We start from the raw sequence: 27,343 nt of genomic DNA, 5'->3' as shown, positions 1-27,343 counted from the left end.
TTTTTAATCACAAGTAAGTTTGACAAAGTGCCAAAGTGTATTGGGGAGGGCAGCTGTCTTGGAAAAGGTAATGAAAACTATGGATCCTCCCACAAAAATGAAATGTACCTAAAAGTTTAGAGAGTTCACCACCCTCCCCAAAACCTATCCATAGACTACCATGGGCCAAAGATTGAGAATCCTAATTAAGAGAAAAGAATCCCACTTAAATATTATTTCAGCATCATAACAATCACTTGAATGAAAAGGATGCCTGGATAAAAACACGGGTAGTTGCAATTCGGAGCTGTAACATTTTGAGTAAATATTTGAAGCTAAAGTTTACTCTACTAAAAGAAAGGATCCAACTGCTGTGTCTTAAATGTCCAGTAGAATTAAACATCCCAAAGTTACCTCAGTGAATGTGTAAACTGAAAGTTTCTCATTGCTTGATATAAATAATTTTATAAAGTTCACAAGGTAATCAGAACTAACACTATGAAAACAGCAAACATTCCATCCAAACAGTCAGAGCTGTTGTCTCTCTGGCTTCTGTACAGTTTTATCATTTAGTGTCTTTCATCTAAGTAATTCACAAAAATGATATTGAGTCTTGCTTCACTACCAAATACTCCTTCTCTCTGTACCACAGAATCCAGAAATAATTAAAGGAAATTCAGCTTGGGTAGTTCTTGCTCAGCTATATGTCTGGAGAGGCATATGGTAAGGGAAGGGAGAGGGTCTTATTTACATCTAAATACAAACAGCTCTTTATTCACTGAGACCATTCGCGACACTATAATAACACGAATGCGAAGAACTCCTCTGTCTGAAATCGATTCCATATCCGATATCTGAGGCCAATGCTTACAGTGATGAAGGCCACAAAAGCAAACCCAGAGGCACTGAATTTAAATATAGTCCTGAGAGGTCTCTCTGGTTGGTTTCTGTTCCCTGTTGACACTCAGAACAAATTTACCAACAGCCATCAGCCAAATTCATCCCAGCTGGATGCAGGCCAAGAAGCCGCAGTATTGTTGAAATCTGGGCAGCGAGGGGGAAGGGTGACTGGCACATCAGTCGGGTGAAAACATGCGGGAACTGACGGGCAGCAGCTGGAAGAAGTTTGGCCACGCTGGCAGGGGGACGTACGAGTGGTTAACCAGTGAACCGAGCCTACCTCTTCCGGAAACCCATCAGCAGGTTTGTACCTATGACTTATGCCTTTTCTTCCCCAAAGTATCTTTGTTAGCTTTAAAACCAACAATGCCTACATTTTTAGGAAAACTTAGTGGCAACATTTTGTATTACAGGTGTGACAAAAATATGAATTCACTGACTGGCTTGGTCTAAGGAACTACCTTGAAAGTTGATATCTTTTGACAATGATAAACTCAAGTAAAACTTGTCACAAATATATTCTAAGAATGCTTGATATATCAAATATATCAAAGAACACTGAAGCTAGAAGTCAACAAATGTTTATGCCTTGGTGTGACAACTTTGTTCTTTGCTCAGTCTACATTAAAAAAAAAGAGAGAGAGAGACAGAGAGAGACAGAGACTCCCTTTGGCTCTCCAGCTGTCTCTAAGAGTTAGCAGAAGCGAAGGATCTTACTTCAGGGAGGGCAGCAGAGGGTTAAGGACGCTTTGCCTCTAAGAAATGCAGCAGCTGTTTTGCTTTACCTGGGAAATCCCCAAAGAAGTCTCAATCTGAGGCGTCATTAAGGAAAAATATTTGTAGAAACCTAAAAACTCGGAATTAATTTTACGAACAGCAGGGAAATGAGTGATACTACTGTCCCACCAGAGAGGGGGAAACAAACCTATTTTCTTGTTTTCTGGAAAATCGAGTGAGATTTGTATTTGTAATCGAGTGGTGAGATTGGTATTTAAATTCTCTAAAACCACTTTTAACAGAAATAAATTATACACATATATATGATATATCCTGCAGCAGTTACACTTTCTATTGGTTATTTCTTTAAAGTATTCCCTGAACAGCAAAGTCTTTGAGAAATATTAAAAGTTAAAAAACCACGTTGAGGGTAGTGAAACAATTAGAATATTTGACTAAAAAAAGACATCCTGGAAGGGTAAGCTGGGACAAAGTGAGAGAGTGACATATACATATATACACTACCAAATGTAAAACCGATAGCGAGTGGGAAGCAGCCGCATAGCACAGGGAGATCAGCTTGGTGCTTTGTGACCACCTAGAGGGGTGGGATTGAGAGGGTGGGAGGGAGGGAGACGCAAGAGGGAAGAGATATGGGGATATATGTATATGTGTAGCTGATTCACTGTTATAAAGCAGAAACTATGTATCCTGATGTATCGCTGATTCACTTTGTTATAAAGCAGAAACTAACACACCATTGTAAAGCAATTATACTCCAAGAAAGATGTTAAAGAAAAAGACATCCTTTCTGCATTAACAAAATCCACAACAATTTGAACCAATATACCATGAATCATTAAATAAACAAATTAAGGATACCATCATAAATTTGTTCATAGCTCTGTGATCTCTTAACTAGGAAGAAAGAAGAGTTCTTTTATCTTAAGAAATTGTCCTAATCTGCGGTATTAGAGAAGTCTTTCAGTGCCACTCAATATTTGGACAAAATAACCAATGGACGTACCAATTACAGAAGGGGACTGTAGCATCTCTCTTTTCACACATTTTTGCAACTAATAACATTAATAGCATGATGGTAAGCAAGAGGGTCTATTACGGAAAAACCTTTAAATAGAATATTAAGTATCTTCATATTCTATGCATACTGAAGTTAGGGGGTTTAATAGAGTATTTAAAACTTGATGCCTACAACTGTTTAGAAACTATTATCATCCACGTTACTGAAGGAGAATGAAGGAAAAATCAGTTATGCAAAATGGCTCTTGTTTATCAAGGTTGAAGAGTGATTAAGTATTAAGAGATAATAGCTTTAACACTTTAAATGATTCATCTAGTGGAAGAAAATAAACATATTTAAATTGCTTTTTCAGTCCAACTTGATTTTTTAATAACTGTAGTAAATTTGAGTTCTTATAGCTTTTATACTCAAAGTCCTTGTTACAGCACAACAGATTTTAAGTTAATAGTTCTGATAAACTAGATTATGTGTGAGAAAACAGAAAGAATTCATAGTTCATTGATTCATTACATTCTCATGCCAGCCCTCCAAAAAAGATGTTCTTATTCTCATTTCATAGAGAAGAAAAAGTAGACACAGAGGGGGCAAGTGAGTGGTTCATGGTCACGCAGGTATCAGAAGGTCATATTGGAATTCAAGACCACAGCTGTCAAAGTCCAAAGACGATGTTCTGCTTCCCAAGAAAACCTTTAATTGTATGCACTTTAAGTTAAAATATCTTAACTCATATCTTAGAGAAAACAAAATATTTAGCAACGTAAACATTAAATAAACCATCTAATTTTGAGTCAGAGTAACAATACAGTTGTAAATTCTTTAGGAATTAAAAAAGATTATACGAACAACACTAGATAAGTCAGTCTCTTAAGAGGTCAAGACCAGCAAAACATTTGTTCTTTCCACCAAAATCAAGGCAAAAACCTCAGCTTTCATAGTTTTATTACTATAAGATTTATTTTAAATCAGTAGACAAAGATCTTAATATGTTGTTTCTTTAAACACAATTATAAGGCTTTACACTGTTTTCTTTTCCTCTGTAGTAGTGTATACTAATATTCACATGTGTTGTGAATGAACAGAGAAGCTTTTTAATACTTCATTATTTCTTAGTAGCTTTGTGTAAAGCAATGTCTATGCAATTTGGAACAGGACTTAATTTTCCATACAGCTTTTCTACCTTGTTGTTGGAGTATCATTTCATGCCTATTATTTACTCCATCAAGAACCATCATTATTCTTGTGAGCTGATACAATGAAATCAATACCTTTTAGGTTGCTTAAGAATGAATCTGCAATTCTTGGGCTTCCCTGGTGGTGGTGGTGGTGGTGGTGGCGCAGTGGTTAAGAATCCACCTGCCAATGCAGGGGGCACGGGTTCGAGCCCTGGCCTGGGAAGATCCCACATGCCGCGGAGCAACTCAGCCCGTGTGCCACAACTACTGAGGCTGTGCTCTAGAGCCCGTGAGCCACAACTACTGAGCCTGTGTGCCACAACTACTGAAGCCCACACACCTACAGCCCATGCTCCACAACACGAGAAGCCACCGCAATGAGAAGCCCGTGCACCGCAACGAAGAGTAGCCCCCCACTCATCACAACCAGAGAAGAGCCATGCACAGTAACAAAGACCCAACACAGCCAAAAATAAATAAATAAATAAATTTATCTGCAATTCTTTTTCTTGAGAGAATTTCAAATTTCCACATTTATCTTACAAATATTGCAAAAACATAGAGGACATTTCAAACTCTCAATCATCATAAGCATCAGCTATCCAATTGGATTTCAAATGTTGATTACATGAGACATGAGCACATAATGTCAGATTTTACTCTAGCATTAAAGAAGTCAGTTCCATATAATCCTTCTGTGGCAATAAAACATTATTGGTCTAATTCTAAACAAAATAAGTACATAAATAGTAAAAGTTCTCATTCAAAGAATGAGTGATGGACCTGCCAACTAAAACTTATCCTAACATTTTTACTTCAGTGGAAATACTGTAGGGTACCCTTGTGTACTTCTGACATTCTGAAGTCATATTTTATCTCGGAAGTACACTTTACTTCATGCAGGCCCAAGCTCATTGGCATAAATGAATGATTAGAGTGGTTTTTAGAGTCAGTAAATGATAAGGAGAATACAAGACGAAGACAAAGATCAGCCTTAGAAATGCAGGGGTCTTCTTTCCCCATCGTCTAACTCAATTCCGTTCCCTAACTCCAGGGCACCCAGAAGATAAGTTCCACCAGAGAAGATGTGGAGCCCTTCCTGTGCATCCTTCTTCCAGCCACCGTCCTGCTCTTCCTGGCCTTTCTGCTGCTTTTCCTGTATCGCCACTGCCAGGCCTCTCGGCCCCAGGGGCAGGTTTCCAGCCTCGACCTTCCAGAGCACCCGCCTGCAGGAGAGGTGACCGACTTCCCGCCGGGCTTACCCTGGAGCAGCGAGCAGACCTCCCCTTACTCCCCACTGCCCGGGGAGGTAGCCCTTCTCTCGTGTTCACCCCCCTCCTATGAAGAGGCCACCAGGAACGCCCCTGGAGGAGAGGCTCTGGATGCGGGCCTTCAGTATAAAGTGGGTTCACCTGGACTGGATGTGCCACTATAAACTGCTCTTGTAACCATTAAAACAGCTCTCCACCCTTCACTGAGCCCACCTGAGCAGGGGAACAAGGGCCTCTGGACCTAAGAAGCTGCAATTCACTGGCCGACACCTGGATGAATGGGGATGGGGGGAGCTTGACAAATGTCAATCTTGTTAACGCATTTTCAAGTTCCTTAGGGAAAAAAATCTCCCCAGGTTGTTCTAAAGATGACCGGGCTCTTTTATAACATATATCGGCCCTGAGAAAAACAAGAAAGTTCTATGCAAAGAAAAAGAATTACTAGTGAACATAGGAAGGAAAAGGAGGAAGAAAAAGAACTACTAGTGAACATAGGAAGGAAAAGGAGGAAGAAAAAGAATTACTAGTGAACATAGGAAATAGCTCTGAAAAGAAAAACAGAAAAATGTTGATAAGCCAAAGATAACTGCTTTTGCCACCAAAATAAAACTTTTCTTCCTACACAAGTTTTTCAGGGCCTCATCATTTCACTTCTGTGTGAAGATGCAAGGAGAGTTCTAGAAGGTGAGAGAAACACCTCTAGAGCTGTAGCAGTAAATAATGGTGAAATGTTTCAATATTAATAATAAAGGACAGTTGCAAACATTTTAGTTAAAAAAAAAAATAAAGCTCTCCAAAATCCTCTCCTTTGTAGTGTTGCTCTTGCTTACTTTCTGATTTGCTTCCTAGAATGAGAGGATTTGGCTTAGTTACATGTAAATGTCTCACACTAGAATACTGTGGGTTGTCTGACTGTGCTGTGGCAGAACAAAGGGTAGCTGCTCTGACACATTATCTTGGGGGACACAGTGACAGTGTGTGCCTTCACCAAGCAGCAGGAACAAGAATAGAAATCAGTTTAACATTGGGAGGGAAAAGTCGAAATCTTGGATCACATGGTAAAGAGAAACACAGATAAGCTCTAACCGGAATCTTATACATCGCATAGTTCAAACTCTTGCTTTGCCGATGTCAAAACTAGAGTTCAGAGAGGTTAAGTAACTTGTCCAGTGTTAAGTACCACCTAAGAGGCAGAGCTGGGACCAGAAGCCTGGCCTCTCCCTCCCGGGCCAGAGCAGCTTCCACGGTGCCAGCTGGTCTCCCAAGGAATTGCAAATGTGGAATTTCAGTCCCCGCTCCTGACTGGGGGTCAGGGCTCACAACAGGATGGACATAGCTCTGAGTTTGGAATGGGATACAAATCTCCCTCCATGATTTTCAAATGGGGAGGTAGAGGTGGGTCATGTATACCACTTTAAAGCTTTTTTGACATGAACATTTTTATGCTAGATATGCAACGTGGTACAGTTTTAGAAAAATAAAGTAGGATGCGTTAATTTTCAAACATAATCTGATAGAAATAAAGTAATTTCTTTGAGGGCTGAAGCAAAATATAATCTATTTGAGTGAAAAAAATCAATAATATTTCTTTCAGGAAAATTGTACTGAACAATTCTCTAATGGTCTTTAAGGGAAGTAAATAAACAAATGGACATGAGAAGCTCAGCAGACAGCCTTCTTTTTTTTTTTTTTTTTTTTTTTTTTTTTTTTGCGGTATGCGGGCCTCTCACTGTTGTGGCCTCTCCCGTTGCGGAGCACAGGCTCCGGATGCGCAGGCCCAGCGGCCATGGCTCACGGGCCCAGCCGCTCCGCGGCATATGGGATCCTCCCAGACCGGGGCACGAACCCGTATCCCCTGCATCGGCAGGCGGACTCTCAACCACTGCGCCACCAGGGAGGCCCTAGCCTTCTTTTTTTAATCCTAAGAATCTAGTTCTCTTGGGAGACTCTGTTGAGTCTTTCCCAACTGCCATTTCTTCCTCTTTCCTTGCTAACAGAACCCTGATTTGGTTCGGGGATGCTGGAACCACCTGTGAGAGGCAGACCAGATCCCACCCGATGACAGGGGATGCATCATGATAATTAATTATGGTGATCTCAATTCCTTCACTGGCGGCTGATTTGGCCTTTGGGACTGAAGGAGAGATCTACACAGGAGGAGAGGCTTGGTCTAAAAACGATTGCCTCATATTAAAAATAAATGCATGGAAGGAGATTCTCTTCCTCTTTGCTGGATGTTATGTATCTGCATGTGATGCTTAGAGCTGCAACAGCCATCCTGCAACCATGAGGCAAGACATCAGCCAGAACTAGTATTGAGGACAGTAGAGTAGAAAGATGGAAAACACCTGGGTTGATGATTGTCAAGCAGCTGAATAACCCTGCAACTATCTATATTTTAATGAGAGAATACCTTTCCTACTGCTTAAAGCCATTTAAGCCATGCTTGTTACTTGTAGACAAAAGCATCCCAATTGCCACAATTTCAAAGGCTAATAAGGAAATGCGTTGCCATGTTTAAAAATGTTCTGATAGACTTACTTGAAATAAGTAGTCAATGTTAGGACTCATTGAAGATGTTGTCAATGATGTAGCTAAGGAAACATTTTCTCTTATGGAACCAAACTGAAGAATTGAAGAAAATAAACTACAGCTAAACTATTGCCAAACTACAGCCCCTAGGCAAAATCCTACTTGCAACCTGTTAATTGTACATTCTGTGAGACAAGACTGATTTTTACAGTTTTTAATAGTTAGAAAAAATCAAAAGAAAAATATTTCATGACACATGAAAACTATATGAATTAGAATTTCGGTGGCTAGAAATAAAGTAATTGGAACGCAGTCACGCCCACTTGCCTATGGCTGCCACATCAAGACTTGGGTAGTTACAACAGAGACCATATGACCTTCAAAGCCTAAAATATTTACTATCGGTTCCTTTAGCGAAAAAGTTTGCTGAAACCTGCTGCACACCAGTGGACTTCAACCCTAGTTCCATGGTAGAATTACTCGAGCAACTGCTAGAAATAGATACCAAGACCCATCTAGACCAATTAAACAGAAATAAAGCCAGTGATCCTAATACGAAGGCAAGGCGGAAAATCCTTTCTCTAGGTAATGTGGGTGGGTACAAAATACAGGTGAGCTTCAATGTGGACAGAGGTACGGTAACAGGTTTAGAGAAAACTAGATCTGTAAATCTAGCTTTGAACCATCATTTATAACGCAGCATTCTCTGTAAACCCCTTCCTGGAGCCATCAGCCTAATGTGCATCTGCCACCAATTCAATTCACAAAGCAGGATTTGCCAGCAGAATATTAGAAACAACAGTGTCAACAGTGCGTCCTTGTTTAAATGTTGACACACCTGGCACACATGGGTAGTACTAGCCGTTAGCACTCCGAGACAGAGAGTGGAATTTTTTAAAAATCCAGGGATGAAAGAACTAGACCTTTAACAGCTAAAAAGTATTTGGGGAAGCAATAATTGTAGCCAGAAAAGATTAAGAATCGGAGGGAGTATGATAGGACCAGTGACCAGAATGTGGACATTTTCACTAAGTTCTACATGGGATGAGAAAACATCACTCAGGTAACATTTTATACAAAGGAAAAGGAGTCCAGTTTCTGGTCTGGCATGAAAAAGAGCTTGAAAGTCATTCCTCCATCCTAACAACAAGAAAAAGCTGAACAAACTGAAAAATCAACAACTCTTCTTAAATCCCTCAGAGAACTGAGGTCACAAACCGTTGGCCCCCAAATGAGAGAGGCAGACAGGCAGATACAAAGAATCACAACTTACCTGAGCAGAAATCCGCGAGCAGAAACGTCCTCAGGGACCAGCGCCAGGGTAGGGAAAGCTGAACTGTAACCGAAGGATTGCTGGAGGCTCAGAGTACACAAATCTGAGAATTAAAAACTCCAGAGGGGCCCAAACTCAGTCAGTCTTGCCTCTAGGAGCCCTACCAGATTCTCACAGTGGAGCTCCGGGAAGAAAACCTTCTCGTGCTTCCAGCAGAAAGAGAAGAGGAACCATTTTGAAATGTGCCAGAACCTGCTGATCTTCTTAACAAGGTCTGCCCTCAGGAGAAACTGCTTCACCAGGGCCTAACCTGCTGGGGTTTTATCAGAGCCTAACTCCCGTGGGGGGAGGGAAATTCCCAGCCCCAGCTGGTTCTAGTCTTAACTCTGCGGAAGGGAAATACCCAACTCCAGCCCTGCTAGTTCTCTTGTTCCAATTAATGGGGGAAAAGAAAAAGCAACAGAGAAGCACTTGTGAAGTTCACAGCCCAGCAGCGTAGGCTCACTACAAAACTGAGACCTAACCATAAAACTATAAAACGTTTTCCCTTGCCCCACACCTAACCACCAGCCACCACATTATTAAAGGCCTATTTACTGCAGTCCCTTTTACCTAGTACGTTGAGTTTACCTTTCAAGAAAAAGTTGTAAGTCATACTAAAAAGTAAAAAACACAGTTTGAAGAGACAGCAAGCATCAGAAACAGATTCAGAGATGGCAGGAATGTATAATAAATATGATTAATATGCAAGGGGCTCTAATGGAAAAAAAATAGACAACATGCAAGAATAGATGGGTAATGTCTGCAGAGAGATGGAAATTCTAAGAAAGAACCAAAAAGAAATGCTAGAAACCAAAAACACTAACAGAAATGAAGAATGCCTTTGATGGGCTTATCAGTAGACTGCATACAGCTGAGGAAAGAATCTCTGCGCTTCAGGAAATGTTAAAAGACGCTTTCAAAATGGAAAAGCAAAGAGAAAAAAACCTGAAAAAATAAAATCAAAGCAGAATATACAAGAACTGTGAGACAACTACAAAAGGGGTTACGTACGAGTAATGGGAATCCCAGAAAGAGAAAAGAACAGGAGAAATATCTGAAGCAACAATGGTGGCAAATTTCCCTACATTAATGTCAAACCACAGATCCAGGAAACTCAGAGAATATCAAGCAGGAATAATGCCCAAAACAAAGCAAAACAAAACAAAACAAACAAAAACTATACCTAGGCACATCATATTCACACTGCAGAAAATCAAAAATAAAGAAAAAATCTTGAAAGAAGCTGGCGGGGGTGGGGGTTGGGGGAGAGAACCTTACCTACAGAAGAGGAAAGATGAGAATTACACACAACTGCTCCTCAGAAACCAGGTGGTCCCAAAGACCAAATCAGCCCCTAGTAAAGGAACTGAGATCACCATCTTCTGATGTTAGAATAAGGTATCATAAGCATCAACAAACTCTTAAGCCCCGCCGTATTCTTAGTGCAGTGCAGGACTCTCAATACAGAGTTAAAACTTACCTTCTCCTTCTCCAATTCCCCAGCGCTTTCAGACAATACACATAGTTGGATGTTTTGAAGGGCCAACATTAGCATTCATCTTCTCCATCTGGATTCGGGACAAGGTGAGGCCAAAGTTAAATTTTCTCACTTCAAACACTGAATCCTCTTGGTTCTAAATTATTCATTAGTTACTCCTTTATCACATTCATAAGACCTGTCTCAGAGGGTTGTTAGAAGGATACAACGTTAAAACACACATCTGCCAAAAAGGCAGAGTAAGTACTAGTGCCTTTCTGTATTTATCATCCCGGATAACACATCACGTGTTCTTACTCTCTTGTAGGGAAACTAAGACATCAGGGCCTGCCTGTCCATTAGCCTCACCAGGCACCATGCTTAGAGCTCACATGATTTTTAGGGGCCCATAAAAATGTTTTAATTTCTTTTACAATCAGAATTTAAAAAGTTAACTTTGGGGGTCAAAGATTATATGCATCTTTATACCAGCAGAGTCATAAAATATAATTTTTGTATTTTTCTACAGAGGAAGGGACCCACCAAGGCAAAAGTACCTTGGGCCTGTCACAGTTATAATGCAGCCCTGGGAGAGAGGCTATCCCAGTTCAAAGCAAGCCAGCTTCAGGCAAGGAAACGAGAAATCTGAATTTTTTCAGAGGAAATACCTGTGTTCTCTCTCTCCTCCCTACACAAACAATGGTTCTAGCCACACTTTCCCTCCCTCTCTCCTCACATTTTGTTAATGTCATCATAAAAATAAACATGTAAGTGATCTCAATAAGTTTTCTCCTATAGGCAGAATATATAAGAACGCAATAGGTGTGTTCAATAAGCAAGGGATCAGGTGAGTTCAAAGAACCAATTTCAGTTCTTAATGAACAGGTCCAGAGTTTTTACTCACAAAAGACCATACTAATAACTACTATTTATCAGGATACAACATGCAAAACATTGGGCTAAGAGATAAACAGGCATTATCTCTTGGAATCCTCAAAAATCATATGAGGTGAATACCATCCATTTGTACAAATAAAGAAACAGATTCAATAAGGCTGAACCACATGCCCAAGGTCACACACCAGGAAGTAGGAGAGTTGGGATGGAAAGCAAGACTCTTAAACCTTGAAGGAGGCACCTTCTTCTGATCTGGTGGAGGGATGGTTTTATATGTTGAAGGACGCAAGCTATAGAATTCGTGACTATGGCACAATTGAAGCCATTGTAGGCCCAGAAACTGATACCCAATTCCAGTTCACTGGTATTAAAAAAAAAATGTCAACACTTACACTCTCACAAGTAGAATGAACCATGTACAGACCACATATGCAGGCTTTGCTTTGGTTATCCTGTATTTCAAGTGCAGGTCCAAAAGAGTTGCAGATGTGAAAGCAACATTAATGGAGTCCAACCCGTCTCTACTGCATCCATTATGTTCTCAGCCCTAGAGAAGCTAATGTCAACTCATCAAATGGTATTCCATTTGTACAATAAATATGAACCTGGAAAAATTCCCCATGTTTCTAAACATTAAGTAAATAATAAAAACCAAACTAAAACACAAAATGTATGTAATATATTTAAATATGAATTTATATTAATTTCTTTTAAGAGATTTTTGAGAACATTGGCTACCTATTGTGGTGTATTTGGTTGTCTACTTTTACTTCAAAGCATGAACCTTTTAAAATCAGTGTGGATATCCCTCTCTGTTTTTACAAACACTCACCACAGTCTCAGAAGTTATATCATCCTCATATTGATTAGAATTGATGTTTTAATTTTTAAAGACATTCCCAGCTTTAGACCTTTGCTTTCTTATCCTCAACCCCACATTCAATAAATGTCTCTTCATTTTCTGTGGCCCATGAGAAAGGTGGTTCACAAGTGCTTCTAAAGACACTCGATCACGGTCTGTGTCTGATAAATTCGGACTGGCATTCATTCAACATTTATCAAGCAATTATGTGTCAGGCACTAAGCAAAGTGCTAAGTGTAAATGGAGCTTCGTGGGTTGTTTTGTGTCTAAATAATGGATGAGTATTAAAATTCTCACCAAAGCTAAAGGAGAAACCAAGCAAAAGAAAAGATTACATTTTCTGTTAGAATACCAAGCTGCTACCCATTTTACAGTTATCATATTTGAGATCATGGTAACTATAAAAAGACCAACTATTTAATTACATTGTGGGTAGAAGAATGGCCTCAGTTTAAACAATGACCTGAATGTAAAATATGTGGAGACTAGGACCAAACTTTATACACTTCTAAAACCCACCAAACCCTACTACAACACTATACATAGATGATACATATAATAACTCTTCCAGTTATTATTCCTGAAAAAAAGTCACCTCAAACAGAGTGGCATAAAAAATAACCATTTTATTATGCTCACAGATTCTGTGGATACTGTTTTTGTCTGCTCCATGACCTCTGAGGCCTCAGCTTGGAAGGATGGAGGCTGTCTGGAGGACAGGGAGTTGGAGCCATCTGAACCCTTGGTCACTCACACGTGTGGTGGTTGATGCCACCTGTCAGTCAGGACATCAGCTAGGAACCTATACGTAGCTCTCTGTGGAGCTGCTTGGGCTTCCCTTCAGCATGGTTGTTGTATTTCTAAGAGTAGGTGTCCTTAGAACTTGGTGGAGGTCTTTAATGACCTAGCCTCAGAAGTCACACAGTCTGCCCAGTTTCAAGGAAAGGGAGCAGAGACCTCATTCTCTCAATGGGAGGTGCGTCAAAGTCACATAATAAGAACAGCATGTTGGATGGGAGATAATGCTGCAACTATCTTTGGGAACTAAAATCTGCCACAAGTATGGAATAATCAATGAATGATCAAACGATATCATCAGCAATTGGCATTAGTACTTATCTCAAATATTTGAAATCTTCTTTGACGACACAGTGTGATTGCACTTTCACACCCTCTTGAAGTCAGTTAAGGCCCGATGACTCGCTTTCATCAATGAAATATGAATGGAAGTAACTAATATAACTTAGTGCAGGAAGCATTTACAGTCAATCCTCATTAATCACAGATTCCATATTTACAAATTCACCTACTTGCTGATATATATTTGTAACCCCCAAATCAATACAGCACTTTCTGGATCGCAGGTGGATATGTGCATGCGTAGAGTGGTGAAAAAGCTGAGCCACTGGCTGCGCATTCCCAGCTGAGGTCGATCAAGGCTAAGCTCTGCCTTCTACTTTGAGGTCTTATATGATAAATGAGTGTCCTTTCCACAGTTTATTTAGTGCCACATTTTTCACATTTTTGTGCTTCTTGTTGGTGATTTTGCTATTTTAAATGCCCCCCAAGCAGTGCTGAAGTGCTATCTAGTGCTCCTAAGTGCAAGAAGGCTGGGATGTGCCTTTCAGAGAAGATATATGTTATATACACTTCATTAAGGCATAAGTTACAGTGTTGTTTTTTGTGAGTTCAATGTTAATGAATTAACAGTATATATTAAATGAGTTATCTTTATACAATAACACACATAAAACGAGGTTATATATTGATCTGTTGATGAAAATGTAACCAGAGGCTCACAGGAACCTAAGTCTGTATTTCTTCTAGAAGCGATGGTTCAGTATTGACTAGTTCAACGTCTGTGGTGACCTTACAGAACATATATACCTGCCGTGAATAATAAGAACCAGCTGGAATTCCTGCTGCAGGATTCTCCCATGCTTGCTCCCTGCTGGCATGAACTTGGAGGCCCCTGGTGATATAAAGGTGCCACAAGTAAATCTTAAAATATCTTCATAATGTCACATAAACATCAATTAAATATGAGCTGATAGAAAGAAAAATTTTACCTTAATTAATCAACAAGAAAACTAGCTAGATTATTTGACACATGAGTATAAAACTTGAGCCTTCTGAATTTCATTGTTTGTTCTAACTGAAATTATATTAGTTTAAAATAAATCCTTTTCTTTCCTTCCTTCTTTCATATGACTAATTATCACCTTGTAAATATAGATAATTCAGCTTAGTCACCTGCTGTTATCTTCATTAATTGTATATTCCACACCCTATAAAATGAATGTCTCCAAATTTAGCCTCAGTTTTTCTACAAATAAAATGCTCTTGCCTTCAAAAAGCATCAATAACTGTAAAAGGTTTGGTGCAGATGAAAAAGAACAACAGATATCTTAAGCAACAGTGTAAATTACTTCCCTTTCTTCTTTAAAAAAAAAAATAAAACCTTTCTGTAAAGTAAAACTATTCTTAGCTTTGCAAAGTTACCTACACAATGGATCACACCTGTTACATAAGTTAAAATAATAAGGCTATTTTAAAAAATAAGTCAAAATTCATTATTAAGCCTTCACTAAATAATTCAAATTTAGCTCAGCATAATAATAGATTTGCTATAACACTAGAAAGTGTCAGGTATCCGCAGGCCACTGCATACCTGTTTGGGCCAGGAAGGGGAAGGAAAGGTAAAGACATCAATTGCTTTGAAAGCAGGAGGCCCATACATCAGGGTATTATTCAGCAATAAAAAGGAATGAAGTACTGATACATGCTACAACATGGATGACTCCTGAAAACATTACACTAAATGAAAGGAGCCAGTCACCAAAGATCACATATTATATATAATTCCATTTATATGAAATGTCCAGAATTGGCAAATCCATAGAGACAGAAAGTAGATTAGTGATTGCCAGAGGCCTGGAGGTTGGGAGTGACTGCTAAATTGTACAGGGCTTCTTCCTGGAGTGACAGAATGCTCTGGAATTAGTGATGATGCCTGTATAACATAGTGAATATACTGAAAAACAATGAATTGTATACTTTAAAATGGTGACTTTTATGTTATGTGAATTATATATCAAAACAAAAAAATGTAAAGCACTAGGCATACCCACTAGGATGGCCATAATAATAAAGCCAGATAATAAGTGTTGGTAAGGATGTGGAGAAACTGCCCATACCCCACTGGTGAAAATGTAAAACCACTTTATTTATTTTAAATTATTTTTTATTTTTTAAATTTTACTTTCTGGCTGCACCATGTGGCTTCTGGGATCTTAGTTCCCCAACCCGCGCCCTGGCAGTGGAAGAGTGGAGTCCTAACCACTGGACCACCAGGGAATTCCCATGGTGCAGCCACTTTAGAACACAGTTTGGCAGTTCCTCAAAAAGTTAAATATAGAGTTAGCATTTAACCTAGCAATTCCATTCCTAGGTATTTACCCAAGAGAAAGAAAACATATGTCCATATAGAAACCTGTATACAAGTGTGTAGAACAGTATTGCTACTCATAATAGCCAAAAGTTTGAAACAATTCAAATGTTCATCAGCTGATGAATGAATAACAAAATGTTTATCCAACTGAATATTTTTCAGCCATTAAAAGGTATGAAGTACTGATACATGTCACAACAGGGATGAACCTTGAAAACATTTTGCTAAGCAAAAGTAGCTAGTCATAAAAGACCACGTTCTATATGCTATGTTTGTGTCCTCCAAGATTCGTATGTTGAAATCCTGATGCCCAATGTGATGGCACTGAGGTGAGGCCTTTGGGAGGTAATTAAGTCATCAGGGCAGACCACTCACAAACGGGATTAGCGCCCTTATAAGAGACCAGAGAGAGCTCCTTGCCTCTTCCACCATGTGAGGAGACCATAAGTAGTCCCACCAGGAAGAAGGCCCTCATCTGACCTTGCTGGCACCCTGATCTTGGACTTCCAGCCTCCAGAAGTGTAAGAAGCACATTTCTGTTGTTTGTAAGCTACCCAGTCTGCAGTGTTTTGTTAGAGCAGCCCAATGTATTGAGATACTGTATGATCCCATTTATAGGAAATGTCCAGAAGAGAAATAAGGAGCAGATTAGCAGTTGCCTAGGACTGGGTGGTGGAGGATTGAAGAATGATGGCCAAAGCGGTTTCAATGGCGTTTCTTTTAGGGGGTTGAAGATGATGGCAATGTTCTAAAATTCATTGTGGTTGATGTTTACACAACTGTGAATATACACTAAAAACCACTGAATGGTATGCCTTAAGTGGGTGAATTATATGGTAAGTGAATTTTATCTCAATAATTCTCTTAGAAAAAAATACAGAATAAATCTAACCAAAAACTTTCAAAATCACTAGGGTCTGGCCACTGTCCCTTCTCTCTCTCCCATCCCACCTTCCCAGCCTGTTAGGTCTGGTGGGATGACTCAGAGGCGTGGGGGTCATTTGGGTGGAAGAGGACAAGAAACAAGTACAGTTGAAGATTTTCTCCAGGTGGGACTGTGGTCCCACCCACTTCCTCTCCCTAGGGTCCCTGACAGGGTGTTTGGGCCCTAAGCCATCTAGGTTGAGTGGGGCTGCCTGCTTGCCCCGGGCTGGGTCCCCAGATCCAACCTGCGCAGGAGCATTCGGCCCACCAGGGTGCGAACTGGGGCGGCCAAGGTCAGAGTCGGTAGGAGCATTTCCCCTCCCCGCCCCCACTCCCACCTTTCACTGAAGGCACCCAGAGGGCGGGCCTCCCTCACTTCCCTTCCCAGGAATAGACCGTCAGCAGAACCAGTTCCCTGCGGGTGGGGCCATGCGAGAGGTTCCCAGACTGGTTATACCAGAAACCCCACTGGCCCCCTGCTCTGTCCTCTGCCTGAGGCACCCAGAGTGGATACCTCTGTGTACCTGTTAATTAAAAAACAAGGGCGGGCCCACGCTCAAACATCAACCCCCACCCACCTAGGTCCACCCCACCCTTGCTTATGTTCCACCCCTGTGCCTAAACTCCGCCCCCATAGCCAAGGCTTTTTTTTTTTTTCTCTTTTAGATTGGGGTTCTGTTTTACCTTGTTGATTCATTGCTGTTGATTCTTTTATTTTTCCTAATAAATCTTTTAATATTCTAACTTTTATTCTTTATACTTTGTTAGTGATCTCTCCTTTTGGCTTGTTTCCGCCCCCCACCCACCTTTTTCTATTCTTTTTTCTGTTGTGGTTTTATTTTACCTTGTTGCAGTTGTTTCAATTATAGTTTTATTTTTCCTAATACATATTTTTTACCATTCTAATTTTATTTTGTTTTCTATGCTTTGATATTGTACTGCTCCTCTTTTTCTTTCTATCTTCTTCCTTTTTTTTTTTTTTTTTGGTTTTTTTTTTTTTTACCGTGCCACGAAGCTTGCGGGATCTTGGTTCCCAGGCCAGATTTCGGGCCCGAGCTCCTGTGGTGGGAGCTCCAAGTTGAAACCACTGGACTAACAGAGAACCTCAGAACCCAGGGAATATCAATTGGAGTGAGGCCTCCCAGAGGTCCTCATCTCAGCACCAAGACCTAGCTCTATCCAGCTGCTTACAAACTCCAGGGCTGGATGTCTCAGGCCAAACAACCAGTAAGACAAGAATATAGCAGCTCCCATAAAAAAAAAAATGATATTACAAAAAAATTTGTTACAGATGACGGAGCAAGGTAAAAACCTACAAGACCAAATAAATGAAGACAAAATAAGCAACCTCTGAAAAAGAATTCAGAGTAATTATAGTAAAGATGATCCAGAATCTCGGAAACAGATGGAGAAAATACAAGAAACATTTAACATTTAACAAGGACCTAGAATCTGGTGGAGTAGCAGGAACCAAAATTAATGCACAGAAATCTCTTGCATTCCTATATACTAATGACGAAAATTCTGAAAGAGAAATTAAGGAAACACTCCCATTTACCATTGCAACAAAAAGAATAAAATACCTAGGAATAAACCTACCTAAGGAGACAAAAGACCTGTATGCAGAAAACTATAAGATACCGATGAAAGAAATTAAAGATGATACCGACAGATGGAGAGATATACCATGTTCTTGGATTGGAAGAATCAACATTGTGAAAATGACTGTACTACCCAAAGCAATCTACAGATTCAGTGCAATCCCCACCACACTAACAATGGCATTTTTCACAGAACTAGAACAAAAGATTTCACAATTTGTATGGAAACACAAAAGACCCTGAATAGCCAAAACAATATTGAGAAAGAAAAACGGAGCAGGAGGAATCAAGCTTCCAGATTTCAGACTGTACTACAAAGCTACAGTAATCAAGACAGTATAGTACTGGCACAAAAACAGAAATATAGATCAGTGGAACAGGATACAAGGCCCAGAGATAAACCCGCACACATATGGTCACCTTAACTTTGATAAAGGAGGCAAGAGTATACAATGGAGAAAAGACAGCCTCTTCAATAAGTGGTGCCGGGAAAACTGGACAGCTACATGTAAAAGAATGAAATTAGAACCCTTCCTAACACAAACACAAAAATAAACTCAAAATGGATTACAGACCTAAATGTAAGGACAGACACTATAAAACTCTTAGAGGAAAACATAGGCAGAACACTCTGTGACATAAATCATAGCAAGATCCTTTTTGACCCACCTCCTAGAGTAATGGAAATAAAAACAAAAATAAACAAATGGGACTTAATAAAACTTAAAAGCTTTTGCACAGCAAAGGAAGCCATAAAAAAGATGAAATGACAACCCTCAGAATGGAAGAAAATATTTGCAAGTGAAGCAACTGACAAAGGATTAATCTCCAAAATATACAAGCAGCTCATGCAGCTCAATAACAAAAAAACAAAAAACCCAATCCAAAAATGGGCAGAAGACCTAAACAGACATTTCTCCAAAGAAGATATCCAGATTGCCAACAAACACATGAAAGAATGCTCAACATCACTAATCATTAGAGAAATGCAAATCAAAACTACAATAAGGGGCTTCCATGGTGGCGCAGTGCTTGAGAATCCGCCTGCCGATGCAGGGGACACGGGTTCGTGCCCCAGTCCGGGAAGATCCCACATGCCACGGAGTGGCTGGGCCCGTGAGCCACGGCCGCTGAGCCTGCGCATCCGGAGCCTGTGCTCTGCAATGGGAGAGGCCACAACAGTGAGAGGCCCGCGTACCGCAAAAAAACAAAAACAAAAACAAAAACCTACAATGAGGTATCACCTCACACTGGTCAGAATGGCCATCATCAAAAAATCTACAAACAATAAATGCTGGGGAGGGTGTGGAGAAAAGGGAACCCTCTTGCACTATTGGTGGGAATGTAAATTGGTACAGCCACTACGGAGAACAGTATGGAGGTTCCTTAAAAAACTAAAAATAGAACTACCATATGACCCAGCAATCCCACTACAGGGCATATACCCTGAGAAAACCATAATTCAAAAAGAGACATGTACCACAGTGTTCACTGCAGCACTATTCACAATAGCCAGGACACGGAAGCAACCTAAGTGTCCATCGACAGATGAATGGATAAAGAAGATGTGGCACATATATACAATGGAATATTACTCAGCCATAAAAAGAAACGAAATTGAGTTACTTGTGATGAGGTGGATGGACCTAGAGTCTATCATACAGAGTGAAGTAAGTCAGAAAGAGAAAAACAAATACTGTATGCTAACACATATATAAGGAATCTTAAAAAAAAATATTCTGATGAACCTAGGGGCAGGACAGGAATAAAGACACAGATGTAGAGACTGGACTTGAGGGCACGGGCAGGGGGAAGGGTAAGCTGGGACGAAGTAAGAGAGTAGCATGGACATATATACACTACCAAATGTAAAATAGATAGCTAGTGGGAAGCAGCCACATAGCACAGGGAGATCAGCTGGGTGCTTTGTGACAATCTAGAGGGGTGGGATAGGGAGGGTGGGAAGGAGACAGAAGAGGGAGGGGATAAGGAGATATACTTATGCATATAGCTGATTCACTTTGTTATACAGCAGAAACTAACACAACACTGTAAAGCAATTATACTCCAATAACGATGTTAAAAAAAAAAAGGGTGGGGGCGGGAGAAACCCCCCCCAAAGAAAGCCTGGCCAAACAGACCCTGCCATCGGTCTCCTGGGGGACCCGCAGGGGAGCGGCCGGCCAGGGTTGGGATCGCTGTCGCAGCGCCCCCTCCCGGCCTGGTTCCCGCAGTGCCCCGCGGACTCGGGGCTCCTGCAGTGTGTAGAGGCTGGCCGGGCGTCTACGGGGCGGGGACTCGGGGACACGCAGGCGGGGCGGTCCCCAGTGGCCCCCTTCCGGCGCAGCTCACCGGCCTCTTTCCCGGAGTGTCGGCGCCGCCCATGGCCGAGGTGCTGGAGCCCGATTCCGGGGCAGCCGAGGGCTCAGAGGCCCTCGCGGAGACGCCGGGCTGGGAAGCCCCGGAGGACGCGGGTCCCCAGGTAGGCCCCACCCGCGGGCGCGAAGGGTGAGGGCCGGGGGGGTGGGCAGCGTGGGGCTGTACTCGAGGTGATCTTCAGTGCAGCCGGAGGGTCCCATAGGTTTAACTTAAAAGCACATTTTTAAAAATGGTCGGAGTCCCTAGCTCCATTTCTGCACAAACGGGAAGATGCGGTCGGTAAGCCGTAGTTACCCCCAGGTACTGGCTACATCTCAATTTCTTTTCTTTGCGGTTAAAAAAAAAAAAAAATCGACCACGTCCCAAAACCTGCGATGGGATCCTCCGGGCGGGGGCGGAACAGTTGCTTGCTTTTAACCCGAATCGAGCCCTCTCCCTACCCCTGCTTGTGGGGCAGAGGCCGCCTGCGTCTCTTAATCCAAAGATGGGAGCCGCGGGGGGAGGAGCCCTGCCCGGTGCTGGGAAGCCAGAACCTCCGGCCGGGCCCCAGGGGAGCGCAGCCCCTGGACTGGCCGTCCCAGGTGGACCCGAGATCAAGGTACCTGTACTGCTGCATCTCACGTTCTGCCGTCTTAGAATTGCTTCCCCAAATTCCCCCTGTTCCATCTTAGCCTGGAAGTTATGAGATCCGACACTACGGACCTGCGAAGTGGGTCAGCACTTCAGTTGAGTCTATGGACTGGGATTCGGCCATGCAGACTGGCTTCACAAGGCTGAACAGCTACATTCAAGGCAAAAACGAGAAAGGTGAAGGCAGTTTACCTTGTAATTATACACACTGTATTGTGGTTGAGTGCCCTGGCTTATTGAGTTTTCGCTGATTAAATAAATACCTTTTAGAATAGAAAAATAACCAGATCATCAAAGACTTAATGTTTGAAGAGCAGGACTCTGCTGAGGACCCGAGGCGTCTAGAGGAGGGTAGTACTGGGCAGTGCTTTTTAGCCTCTGTTCTCCTTGTTTGTGATTCTGCTGGATGAACTGGGCCTCTGTGTAACTAGCATTAAGGCCTTTTCATGGCTAATGCTTTGAGATAATTTGGTGACTGGTAGGATAAGAGACATTAGGAGGCAGGAAGGGTCAAAGAACACAAGATCCAGGGTGTCAAGATATATCTTCTGGGGCTTCCCTGGTGGCGCAGTGGTTGAGAGTCCACCTGCCGATGCAGGGGACACGGGTTCGTGCCCCGGTCCGGGAAGATCCCACATGCCGCGGAGCGGCTGGGCCCGTGAGCCATGGCTGCTGAGCCTGTGCGTCCGGAGCCTGTGCTCCGCAATGGGAGAGGCCGCAACAGTGAGAGGCCCGCGTACCGCAAAAAAAAAAAAAAAGATATATCTTCTGGTTTGGCTCTCATGCTATTTATGTTTTAGCAGGTCACTTAGCCAATGGGACCTCTGTTTCCGAATTGTAAAAGTAAAGAATGAACTGGACTATGTGATCTCTCATTTCCCCTTCTATCCCTAAAACTATGGAATCTATTAATGAAAAATATTAATAATACAGAAAGTGTTGAATGTGGGCAGTGGATAATTGTCATTTTGCTCTTTTTTTTTAAGATGAAAATTATCTTAAGGGTTAAATATTTATGTCAAGTAAAAATCAAGAAACTCAGGTCAAAAAATAAGTTTTTAAATGTAGTCATAAATACACTAAATCTGCTTTCACGGTCTCCTTTGCATTTAAATATATATTTTTTGTGGCACAGAGATGAAAATAAAGATGACAGCTCCAGTGACAAGCTACGTGGAGCCCGGTTCAGGTCCTTTTAGCGAGTCTACCGTTACCATTTCCCTGTATATCCCCTCTGAACAGCAATCTGATCCCCCCAGGCCTTCAGAGTCAAATGTCTTCATTGAAGACAGAGCTGAAATGACGGTGTTTGTACGGTAAGTGGTAGATAATTTATAGCCTTTCTGACTGTTGGTTTTACTTGCGGGCACTCATAGTTTAGCTCCTGTGCAGCTTAGCTCCTATGCTTTTCCCCCTTCCATAAAAACAGGTCTAATGCATTTTGTGGTGTTTTCCTAGTGACTTAGTTTTATACGTTACTAAGGGTCCTTTACAAGAAATAACTAATATATTTAATGAGAAGGCTGATGCACACCTTCCACAGATAAGACGCAATACAAATTATACACCGGACCTTCCCCCACAAAAGCAAAAGACTGTCCTTACCTGCCCTCTAGTTAAATTTGGAGAAAAATACCTTAAAACAATGCATGGTACCCCTCGTCTCAACTCGTAGTTTCTGATAGCCTCAAACTCTTCCCTTTGTTCCCCCAGCCCAAAGGATGGCAGCTGCTTCCCACAGTGACTGCCTCTGTTGGTTGGTTTACTGGTTCCTTACTCTGACCTTACAGTGCCTGTCTCAGTAAAGCGACTGATCAGCCTGCCGGCCTCCCCAGCAAGGACCGTCGTAGCCATCGGCAGCACACTCAGCCCCTGAATCTGGCCCAGTCGCCTCAGAAAGGGTCGTGATTCCATTCCCTTCCTCCCCACTGTTACCTGCTCGGGCCCTCACCTTACAGGGACCGCAGCTAAGTCCTCTTTGCTACCCCAGTCCTCGGCACATGCCTGACACTCACCAGATACTCCGACGTTTTTCAGTCTCAGGTTCCACTTCAAGAGCCTCTCAGCTGTTCTCTCTGCCCACCAGTCTCCTCTCCCTGGCCCTCCACTCTGGAACCCTGATCGTTCTCACAACGACAGCAACAAAACCCCAACCTGTTACTGTGTTTAAAAATCTGTTGGCTTCCTCTTGCTTCCACGTGACATTCAGACCGTTCAGGTACACATCACCTGCAACACGCGGCCCAAGCTGTCTCCCTGACAACTCCCCCCACCTCCCGCCCTTCACTGAGTAGGCTGAGTTCCTCCACATCTCTGTACCTTTGACCTTAGGCAAGTTACTGAGACCTTCCTTGCCAAAAATCTCATCTGTAAGATGTGTCTAATCACAGTACCTACCTACTATCTCACAGGGTTGCCATGAAGATCAGATGAGTTAATTTACCTAAAATACTTAGAACACGAGCATGATATTACTACATGCTTTATTACTACATGTTGTATTATTACTTCAATACTATTACTATTACAGCTCCAGCTCCCTCTGTCTTCTCTTCCTGGAGAGCCTACTTTCATCCTTCAGGACTTAGATCAATTGGTACCTTGTCTGTGATGCCTTCCTCAGTTTCTCCAGTCAGCCAGCCATTCGTGCTATGGTTCTAAATTCTAATGACCTACTGATAGGCTGTAACTTCCTCAAGAATACAGCAACACGTTACTCTGCCCATATCCTTCGGCTCCTGGTGAGGCAGGTGTGTGTGGGGAGGCTCAGTATATGTCTGTGTCGTGAATAAAGCTGTGGATAGATCATTGTAGAACAACCTGTATTCAGAGGACAAAAGATGATTTCTAAGTAAGAGGCGCAAGACTTGATTTCAAGGAAGAAGTGGAATCTGAAACAGAGTCCCTTTAGGCAGAACATTCCTTAAGGAAATAAATAATAAATTTAGGAGCAGAAATGTTTCTTAACACATGGTTCAGAATTATCATCATCAGTCAACATGATGGAAATTATAGAACAGTTTTATCAATTTATCTTCGACGTTTTATTTTATATACATGTGCATACACAGATTCCTCTACTTACTCAACTGGGATTTAGAAGGTACCGCATGCCAGGAATGACTAGGTGCCTGGTAGACATTGTTGAACAGAACAGGCCTGGTTCGTACCCTCGAGACCTTACATCTTATTTGAAGAATGGTAGGAACGATCTTTTCCACTGGCACATTGACAATAAACTTTATGCTAAAGAAGGCATATTAGGAATGTTTTTGTGCCTGTTTTTCCTATTCTCAGCCTTCAAATTCATCATGTTTACATTTCAGCAACTCAGCTAGGTCGGTGTGCTGTCATGATTTAATCTCAGGGTATTTTTGTGTATATACTTTAAAATCTACACTTAAATTTCTATTTTCCCACTTTTTATGCAAATCTTTTGACTGTCTTTTCATCCCCATCCTCTTAGCAACCTCCTAACTGGCCCCTTCTCTCCAATCTAGTTCCCATCTCTCTGCCTATATTCTTACCCAGATCTAATCAAGTTACTTTTCTGCTTTTCCAACATGCATTGGAATAATCTCAAAAGGCCTTAGGATGATGTACAAGGTTCCTCCTTCCAGCTCTGACTCACCTTTCTTTCTTTTTTTTTTTATTAATGAATTAATTAATTTTTGGCTGGGTTGGGTCTTCGTTGCTGCACGCGGGCTCTCTCTAGTTGCGGCGAGCGGGGGCTACTCTTCGTTGTGGTGCGCGGGCCTCTCATTGCGGTGGCTTCTCTTGTTGTGGAGCACGGGCTCTAGGCACGCAGGCTCAGTAGTTGTGGCATGTGGGCTCTAGAACGCAGGCTCAGTAGTTGTGGTGCATGGGCTTAGTTGCTTCGTGGCATGTGGGATCTTCCCGGACCAGGGCTCGAACCCATGTCTTCTGCCTTGGCAGGCGGATTCTCAATCACTGCGCCACCAGGGAAGTCCTGACTCACTTTTCTGACCTCATTTTATGCCTCACTATGAAGTTGCTTTGTATTTCTGGACTTTTGTTCTTTTCTTATCCCTCCCCTTTCTCTGCCCAGCAAAATTATCCTCCATTCCAGGCCCCACTCAGAGACACACCTTGCCCCAATGTAATCATATCCTCAGTGTTCCCAAGCACTTTGATTCTGTCTCTGTTAAAGCTTTTCTCAGACTGTATAGAGCTGCCAAAATGTCCATCTCTTCCATATAGGGTCAAAACTTATGTTCATCTGTAATACAGTGCCTGCCCTTTTTCTAAGGAGAAAAAGAAAGGGGAAATGTTCGATAGAAAATGGAAAGACTGAAAGGGAGGCTGCCAAGGGGGATTCATTGTGGCTCTCTGACCAGGAGCATCAGCAGTACAGGAGACTGTTGGAAATGCAGGCTCTTGGGCCCCAGCTCAGACCTCCTGAACCTGCGTTTTCCCAGGTGACTCGCATGCACATTAGAGCTTGAGAAGCACAGAGTTAGAGCACAAGATGGCATAACTTCCAAATCTGCCCAACAGCTGGGACGTATCGCCTCCTCCTGGGTCCCCTCGGCGCGTGTGAGGTCACACTGAGCCTGGGAACCAGAGGACGGGAACAGTCAGTTCAGCTGCCAAGAGGGAGGGGCTTTGAAACCGCACTCCATCCAGGTTTCTTTGTATCAGCTCCCACTTTTCTTCTTAGACTGACCTTCACATCAGTATTAAAATCATTTATGGTCATTTACTTTCTCCTTTGTAGGTCTTTCGATGGATTCTCTAGTGCCCAAAAGAATCAAGAACAACTCTTGACATTAGCAAGCATTTTGAGGGAAGAAGGAAAAGTTTTCGATGAAAAGGTTTACTACACCGCAGGCTACAACAGTCCTTTCAAATTGCTTGATAGAAAAAATGAAGTGTGGTTGATTCAGAAAAAAGAACCCTCCAAAGAAAGGGAATGAGAAACTGAGAGGAAGGTCCACTGCCAGGGGCAAAACTTCTGTTTAACATAGACGTCAGCATTACCCATAAGCAAAATGTGTCTAGTAGCTCTACCTGAGAGTACTACTATGAATTGAGCTTATTTCCACTGTGCCTTGTTAATGCTTGAAGCTTTAGATACACGGATAACAGGGGACAGTATTCTATAAACATGTAAATCGATCTTTATTTCTATGAGGCTCCAGGGAAACGTCATGTCACTTCCCCCTTCTTCACTGTATCACAATCATGTTGCCTTATTTCTACTTTGGATTTGTGTCAGTTGGATGTTACCGCCTCCAGATATTATCAATAAAAATGTTAAAGTTTATCCTGTGTGGAACTACAAGGCCGTCAAGCCTAGAGAACTCAAGTTCAGTTGGAAACAGAAATCAAAGTGTCTTTTGCAGCTGCCACTGTTACTTTTTCTGTTGAGCCCTCTTTCCTATCTGCCCGCTGCTCCCCACACGAGAAAAGCTCTCACAGTACTCAAAAGTGTTGCTAATATTCCGTGACAAAAAATAAATGTATGAAGTTAGGGACTTCCTATTTTATTTTGATACTCAAGAGAGGCATGTTTTTTCTGAAGTAATGTATACAAACGTAGACTTTTAAAATTCACTTGAGGGGCTTCCCTGGTGGCTCAGTGGTTGAGAATCCTCCTGCCAATGCAGGGGACACGGGTTCGGGCCCTGGTCCGGGAAGATCCCACATGCCACAGAGCAACTGAGCTCGTGAGCCACAACTACTGAGCCCGCGTGCCACAACTACTGAAGCCCTTGTGCCTAGATCCCGTGCTCCACAACAAGGAAAGCCACCACACTGAGAGGCCCGCGCACCGCAACTAAGAGTAGCCCGCGCTCTCTGCAACTAGAGAAAGCCCGTGCACAGCAACGAAGACCCAACACAGCCAAAAATAAGTAAATAAATAAAGAAAAAAAATCACTTGAATCTTTAAAGTATTTTATGCAGTATTTTTATATACTGAATCAGTATATAAAAATGATTCAGTATTCAAAGAGGGGTTTGCTGCAAAATCAAAGAGGTTGAAATTTGGACCTAATTGTATTGGAACACGCTTGTCCTGGAGAAGAGTGTCAGTCAGATATCTGAAAGCCTGTCATGGGAAGGTCATAGCTTTACTGGGGGCTTCTAGTGGAGGATGGCTGTAGGCACGAAGGAGAAAAGCAGCTTGGAGCTCAGTGACTTCCCAACAGGTAAAGCTGCCCACGAATGAC

The 27,343-nt window shown here is 42.0% G+C and overlaps 2 protein-coding genes across 2 annotated transcripts; both read left to right on the top strand.

Annotated features, from left to right (window-relative positions):
- Positions 1-1,071: 1,071 nt before the first annotated feature.
- Positions 1,072-5,771, top strand: SMIM28 (small integral membrane protein 28; the record flags this gene model as incomplete). Its single annotated transcript, XM_082633691.1, has 2 exons — positions 1,072-1,182; positions 4,865-5,771. 2 exons carry the CDS (start codon positions 1,072-1,074, stop codon positions 5,243-5,245), a joined length of 492 nt encoding a protein of 163 aa, XP_082489817.1. The 3' UTR covers positions 5,246-5,771.
- A 14,692-nt stretch (positions 5,772-20,463) lies between these two features.
- Positions 20,464-26,436, top strand: HEBP2 (heme binding protein 2). Its single transcript, XM_082634250.1, has 4 exons — positions 20,464-20,622; positions 21,191-21,326; positions 22,285-22,465; positions 25,888-26,436. The coding sequence occupies exons 1-4, from the start codon at positions 20,524-20,526 to the stop codon at positions 26,084-26,086; spliced, it is 615 nt and encodes a 204-aa protein (XP_082490376.1). The 5' UTR covers positions 20,464-20,523; the 3' UTR covers positions 26,087-26,436.
- Positions 26,437-27,343: the final 907 nt, after the last annotated feature.

The sequence above is a fragment of the Mesoplodon mirus genome, assembly GCF_964341445.2.
Source record: "Mesoplodon mirus genome assembly, chromosome: 10".
Classification (NCBI taxonomy): Eukaryota; Metazoa; Chordata; class Mammalia; order Artiodactyla; family Ziphiidae; genus Mesoplodon; species Mesoplodon mirus.
The sequence above is the reverse complement of the archived record's forward strand: the minus strand, read 5'-3'. Positions and strand labels throughout refer to the sequence as shown.